Below are 6,782 nucleotides of genomic sequence, written 5' to 3' on the forward strand. Positions count from 1 at the left end.
ATTGTGTTATTGCTTCAACATGGAGCTACTGTTTACTTCCTGTTTGGGTCTGCCTGTTCCTGTGAGGTCCTGCTACCTGTCCAACAAGAACAATTCTTCACTCAACAAGTTGGTGACAGTGCCTGGGCCCTGTTTTAGAGAGTAAAATGTTAAAAAAATATTGCTAAATTGGCGGAAATGTGATATCTATGCGTGGTGCTGAGTCCTTAAGGTAAAGTAGATGTGGAAAGTAGCAAACATCGGCTAACATTATCTCGTTAGCTCTGCCTCTTGGGAGGTCAAAGCTGCAAATATAAAGTTTGTTTTTGTATATTTATATATTTTTATTCTATTTTCCGCTTTGGGGCATTGACGCATTTCCTTCCACAACTAGCGGCTTTATTTGGGGGAACTTATTCACGTTTTCCTTCCACTTTTGCCGCTGCTAGCCGACTGCTAACCTATAGTAGTAACAGTCGCCAAGGGAACAATGAACATCCTTCCGAAGAAGAGCTGGCATGTCCGCAACAAAGACAACGTCGCTCGAGTGCGGAGGGACGAGGCCCAGGCAGCAGAGGAGGAGCGCGAGGCCAAGCGTCGCGTGGAACGCGCGGAGCAAGAGGTGACTCCGGGTGGATGACCGTGGCGTGCTGTTACTGTACATACTTTTTGCTCTGTTTCCCATGTAGTTTGAGCAGGATACCTCAAATTCAAACCAGATATGATCAGAAGCAAGGTTACTAACTTGAACAACATAAAAAAAAGTACTCATTTATAATAAAAGTATACAGTAAATGTCCTTTTTCAGTAGGGCCTACCTGAGATGCTCTTAGTCCAACCCTAGTTACAAAAAAGTTAGAATACTGTGTAAAGTGTTGCTGAAAACAGTGAGGATTTTTAAATTAAGTAAACCTAAATATACCTTGAAGCACTGATGGTACCTTTCCAGATTTGCAAGCTGCCAGTTCCATAGGCACTAATGCACACGTTGTACCTTGAGAAACAGTTTCTACTGTGCCTCAGTCCATTTTGAATAGGCTTTGGCCCAGAGAAGGCAGCGTTTTTGTATCATGTTCACATATGGCTACTTTGAAGTGTAACAGTAATTTCTGAAAGTGTTCCTGAACCCATGCAGTGACTCCATGACAGAATCCTGCCTATTTTTACTGCACTGTTTCCTGTGTTGCCAAAAATCACAGGCATCTAGTATTGATATTCAAAGTCTTTGTAACTTTACATTTAGGAGCTTTATGCTGAAATTGGTACACAACTTGTAGACACAGTTTTTGCATATCCAGTCATGTTACTGAGCGGTTGGCAGTTAACTTAGTTGCAAAATATTCCTCTAGCTGTTTCCTTTTAGTTAAGCTTACTTTTCCAGCCTTTTGTTACCACTGTCCCAACTTTTTGAGATCTGTTGCTGCCAACAAAATCATTTAAAACATTGGTTATAAACAACAATAACAGTTGTGAATAAAAATTGCAAAATGCAAATTAAGGCATTCTCTTTTTAATCTACATTTTGCACAATAAATAAATATGTAGAATATTAAAGCTTTTTATAATGGGATGGAAATCTAAAAAATAAATATATTAAAAAGGCAGAATTATTTTGAAATCAAATGTATTACAGAAAAGTTACCCAAAAACAATAATGTCAGTACTGTACATTAAAGTAAAGGACAGGAAACGTCCTGTGAGATGACATTGAAGTAGCTCAGTATCACAGGGGGTAAAATGTAGTGGGCCGTGCAGAGCCGGAATAAAATGTTATCATGCGAGAACAGATTGTTCTCTGCTACACTTATGTGTTGCATTGCAGAGATTATTAGGGTTTTACTGTATTTAAAGAAGCTTTGAGCCCATCAGTGAGGGTTTTTTTTGCCATCCACTGTCACTAAAAATATTTTTAACCATTTTATTTAACTTATTAAAGCTTAAAATAAATTTTTGTTGATCAAATAGACAAAATGTATTGGAAAACATATAGACCTTTGATACGTTAAGTAACCCAGATGTCCAGAACCCCTTAAAAGGCCCACACTGAGACAGGAAACACCCTGTTTTTATGAAACAACAGAGTGAAAGCAGACTAAATATTAGCAACCACGTATGCATTATAATAGGTAGAGTGTAAGCATCAGATACTGTCCTTGTTGACTGCTGATTAGCATTGTTTCTCTGATGTGTCAGCTAACTTTTGTGCTGACTAAATGTTCAAACGGTGTAGTGATCTTTTCTTTATTTCCCCTGCCAAAAAAGGGTGGATAGTTAATGGTAAAAATATGTAATATACTAATTAAAAAACAAACAAGTTGTTATTTTAAACATCAGTATTGGTCCAGAGTTTTGCAATCACTGCATCCCTAATAGATCTCTCACTAGTGCACGCCTATCCTCTACAATTGTAAAAAACAACACATTTACTGTTGTATGCTGTCTTTTGTTAATATTTAAAAAAAAAAAAAACAACACCTGGAAATCAATGCTAACATTTCCTGTGTGTTACTATTCAGATTGCTGTAAATGTACTGTACGTCTCTAAATTGGCACCAGTAGAAAACTTAAGTATTTATGATTTGAGTTTAGTTTTTTATTATGAAGGTTAAATAAGCTTTGCCGTGCCCATGAATGTCCTTTAATTGTTGTTCATTGTTTACAGGCACGTACAGAGTATCTGAGAAGGAAAGCCCGAGCTGCTCTTCAGCCAACAGGAGGAAGCAGAGATGATGGTGATGAGGAACAGGGTGGAGGAAGTGGAGCTCTGGAGCATCTCAATCTTTTCCCCCTGGAGGAGTCCTCGGAGAAGAAGGGGAATGAGGAGTATCTCAGGGAAAAGAAAGAAGAAAAGGTGTCCGTGCTGCTGCTTCTGTCAATCTTCTCTTTCATGCTTTTCTTTTGCTCTGACGTAGCAGCTGAATGATAGCAAAGCTTTTGCAAGTTTGGTACCACATCTGGGTTCAGTGTCCTGCATGGTCTGTGGTTGCAGGTCCAGTGCTGAATACCATTTACATTTTCATTTTTTCCATTAAAAACCTTTAGTAGTTAGGAGTGGATCTGCAAAATCTTGCTTTTCAGCTCAGTCACAAAAATGCTAAATGCTTTGTATGTTTTTGAAATGTTGCCAGAGAAAAGATGATTCTTATCTAATCTCATCATTAGTGGGTGTAGTTTTCTCAGATGTCATTTGAGTGGTTTGTTATCACCACACTTTAAAAAGCAATGCAATCAGTTTAAATTTTTGTCTTGTTGTCATCATACCTGCTATTCTATTCTGCAGCCCAGTGCCAGTATGTATGCATGCAGCGTAAATAGATGCAGCATGAGACGGGTGGGAAATTAATTCAGACAGACAATATAAATACAAGTTAAAGCCCGTGGATGTGATCAAGGCTTTCCAATCACAGGTCAGAAAATGCCAAAATGCTGCTGATGGCAAAGCAGAGGCACTTTAGTACCATTTACATTTATTTAATGATTTGCTGAAGTATATTAGTTTATTGTGTGTCCTGTTTTAATAGCAGAGAATATCCATAACAGTTGTTGTGTTTTAGTTAATTAAAATTTTTTGCTTCAGTAAATTCAGAACTCAACAGGAAGTAGAATTTTTGAAGTGGTGTGGTGGGAAACACCTTGGTGCATAATGAGATACGCTACACTCAGGCTACGTCCACACTAATGCGTTGTCGTTTGAAAACGCATTGTTTTCTCTCTGTTTCGGCCTCCTGTCCACACTGAGACAGCGTTTTTGCTGATGGAAAACGCAGCATTTTGAAAACGCTCTCAAAAACATTTCTGGTTTCCTTGGTAACCTTTCATGTATATACATATGTGTATATGCACTACTTCCAAACACTTTGTATAAGCACTTTCTTTCTTTCAAGAACACCTACTAATTGTATGTCACGTTGCTGTATTGAGTGTTTGGATTTCAAAAGGGATATTGTCAGCCACGATTTATCACCTAATGCTGATTTCCTGTTGCCACTAGCTGTCGCGCTGACTTTGTGTAGATGTCTCCAGACTCGCTTCCAGGACGTCAAGCTCAGGACAGAGTGGACAGTGTACATTTGAGTTATAAGAGCTTTTTGTGGCAACTAATCAAAATTTGCTGAGCTGACATGGACGCACCAGACAACACAAACTCAAAAACTTCTTAGTTTGGCATTGCCAAGGTCTTTAGATTAAAGTTCTCTAAGAGGAGTTTGATAAAGTGTACTGCCTGAAAAAAAGCATTTTACATTTAAAACACTGGACTTCCTGTTGGGTTTAGAGCATGTCCCCAAGAGGCTTTTTTTCTAAATATTGCAGGTTTAAGTCAGGCTACAGAATTTCATACATGTAAGTGAAACTTGTTATTGTTTTTTTTATATGTAGCACCAGAAACTATTTTTCCCACACCCACAGGCCAAACCTACAAAATACAAAAACTTTTACCAGTTTCGTACCTTTCAAACTTTCCTACCCCATCAACAACTTCCTGTTTTAACAATATGAAGCTAAGATAGAGACCAATCAAAAAGCAGTTCATCTGCTCTTCTAGACCTTTTCGACTTTAGCTTGGAATACGGTCGAGAGTATCAGGTCGCATTTTTTCCCACTGTTTTCCTTTATCACACAACAAGAAATAGTTTGCTTTTGACATCTTCCCACTGCTGGTTTTATGTGAGGGAGCTGCTCAAATAGCACACAGCATGCGGCACACATGATGCCTCAGACAGTTAGCTCTGCTATTTGCACTTAGGAACAAGTACTATGGAGCTCGTGGAAGGTTAAAGACAGGTTAATGTCCCGTCTAGCTACTCAGATATTTACATTCTCCTATCTGTTGGGCATTGTATAAACAAAACAAACACATGTATAAACAAAAAGTGTGCTACAGTAATGAAAAAAATAACACAAAATATTTGTTTTCTGTTGTTGTTTTTGTGGGGGGGGGGGGTTTCTAGGAGAAGCAGGAAAGAGCCATTGGCTTACTGGTGTCATTGGGACCCCAGCCGGGGTCTGAGGTCACGCCGTGGTATCTGAAAAGCAGCAAAGACAAAGAGGAGAGCAAAGAAAAAGAAAAGAGAAAAGGGATAAGTGAAGAGGAGAGAGAGAAGAAGGATCGTAGACTGAAGGATAGTTTGGATCCTTTGAAAGATATGAAGAAAGCTCTCGGAGAGAAAGACAGAAAGGAGCACAAGAGCAAGAAAAAGGAAAAAAGAGACAAAGGGGAAAAGAGGAGCAGCGGCGAGAGGTAAGAATACCAGTATTGATTGTCTGGAAGTTTTATCCCCCTTAGTATTTTACTGGGGCTCAAGTCAAATTAAAGCGATCTTGTGGTGAATATCAAAGCAGGTCGGTAACAAAATGTCTGTCTGGTCTCTTCCAGCTCGATAGAAAGGTTACGTGCTGAGCGTTTACAGAGGGAGGCTGAGGAAAGGAGGAGAGCCCAGGCACTTCTGGAGCAGAGGAGCGGCAAAGGAAAGGAGCCTGGGAGGGAAGTGAGCGAGAGGGAGAGGCCTTACAACAGCGCATACTTCCCAGAACTAGCCCGAAAGCGACAAAGGCGGGACCGGGAGAGCTGGAGAGATGAGATTTTAAAATCCTGAGCTCTCTTTGCTGTTTACAGACTCCAAATAAAGACGTTCACAGGACGGCGTCACTGTGAACTCACTATGATACAAACAGAAAGTCTGAGCCTTCAGCGTTGTGATCGTTTATTTTTATTTATTATTTGTTACTCGCATGAGGGGCAGAGGTCAAATTTATCTGCAGAGTTTTACCCATGAACACATCAGCAGGGCAGATGGCCCATCACAGGGGGCTTGATGCTCAGCACGCCAGCAAAGACAGCGCTGTGTGAACAGCTGTTAGCAGGACATATACAGTAACAATCTAAAGAGTCTGTTAATCTAAAAACATTTACATTAAATCGTCTTCTGCGATGGTTTGAGTTACTAGTTTTAGGCCATTTCCATACATGCATGCATCCACCTCCTGCAGGTCTTCTGAGGGAGAGACTGAGACATTCCCAAACCAGAGAAAGAGGGATATAATGATTTAATTTCTCCAGCATACTCTGGGTCAAACCCAAGGTTTGCTCTTGGTAGGACATGTCCAAAACATTTAACCTAGGAGGCATCATATTCAGATGACCGATCCACCTCAGCAGGCTCCTTTAGATGTGGAGGAGTAGCGGCTGTGCTCAGAGTACTTCCAGAATGACAGAGCTCCTCACCCTGACTCTAAAGAAGCGCTTCAGAGGAAGATCATCTCCACGGCTCGTATCTTCGACAACTCTTCTCTTCACCGATCCAAATCCCTTATAATGTATGATTATCAAATATAAACAAAAATCATAATTAATATTTTCAGTATTCTGTGACACTGCTGGTTTAAAGAAACACTGTAAATGTCAATGGCAACAATAAAAGTATTATTTCCAGGAAAAAGCTCTCTCTCTACTCATCTTTGAGGCGAACTGACCGTTTCTCTATTTTGTGTATGTGTTTAATGTATATCATGCATCACTCACAGAAAAAGAAAAAGCACAGGTAGAACTGTTGAAATTACTGACGACTGCTTCAGTTTCGGGGTCATGCCGCTGTGCTGACTCACACTCACAGTTTACAGGATGCTCGAATAGAGCAGAGCCATCGCTAACGTTCATAGTAACACTCGTGCTTTTCCTAATAGGAGAACACGGCTGTGAAAAAATGACCCTTTGTGTGTGTGACGGTGACCAGAACAAAGGATTTGAGATTTTACAGGCATATGCTGTGGAAATGTACCCACCCTGCAATGCAAAACTACTTTTA

At 40.0% G+C, this 6,782-nt stretch overlaps 1 protein-coding gene across 3 annotated transcripts; it reads left to right on the top strand.

Annotated features, from left to right (window-relative positions):
- The first annotated feature begins 6 nt into the window (after positions 1-6).
- On the top strand, positions 7-6,405 carry leng1 (leukocyte receptor cluster (LRC) member 1). Of its 3 annotated transcripts, none has more exons than XM_086311598.1 (5): positions 7-211; positions 374-601; positions 2,642-2,830; positions 4,929-5,218; positions 5,354-6,405. In XM_086311598.1, the coding sequence occupies exons 2-5, from the start codon at positions 470-472 to the stop codon at positions 5,571-5,573; spliced, it is 831 nt and encodes a 276-aa protein (XP_086167724.1). In that variant the 5' UTR covers positions 7-211; positions 374-469; the 3' UTR covers positions 5,574-6,405. The 3 variants fall into 3 exon arrangements, with proteins under 3 accessions (XP_086167724.1, XP_086167725.1, XP_086167727.1); XM_086311599.1 differs by having other exon boundaries at positions 429-601; XM_086311601.1 differs by having other exon boundaries at positions 19-108; positions 429-601.
- The last annotated feature ends 377 nt before the right edge of the window (positions 6,406-6,782 follow it).

Source organism: Aulonocara sp. 'chitande type north' Nkhata Bay, linkage group LG11 (assembly GCF_057382095.1).
Source record: "Aulonocara sp. 'chitande type north' Nkhata Bay isolate Kocher_YH1m ecotype deep benthic linkage group LG11, A_spYH_male_GT1.1, whole genome shotgun sequence".
In the NCBI taxonomy this organism is placed as follows: Eukaryota; Metazoa; Chordata; class Actinopteri; order Cichliformes; family Cichlidae; genus Aulonocara; species Aulonocara sp. 'chitande type north' Nkhata Bay.

Coding starts and splice junctions, on each gene's coding strand:
- leng1 (XM_086311598.1), top strand. CDS start 470: ATGAACATCCTTCCGAAGAAGAGCTGGCATGTCCGCAACAAAGACAAC. Junction 602..2,641: donor TGGAACGCGCGGAGCAAGAG/GTGACTCCGGGT, acceptor CATTGTTTACAG/GCACGTACAGAGTATCTGAG. Junction 2,831..4,928: donor GGGAAAAGAAAGAAGAAAAG/GTGTCCGTGCTG, acceptor GGGGGTTTCTAG/GAGAAGCAGGAAAGAGCCAT.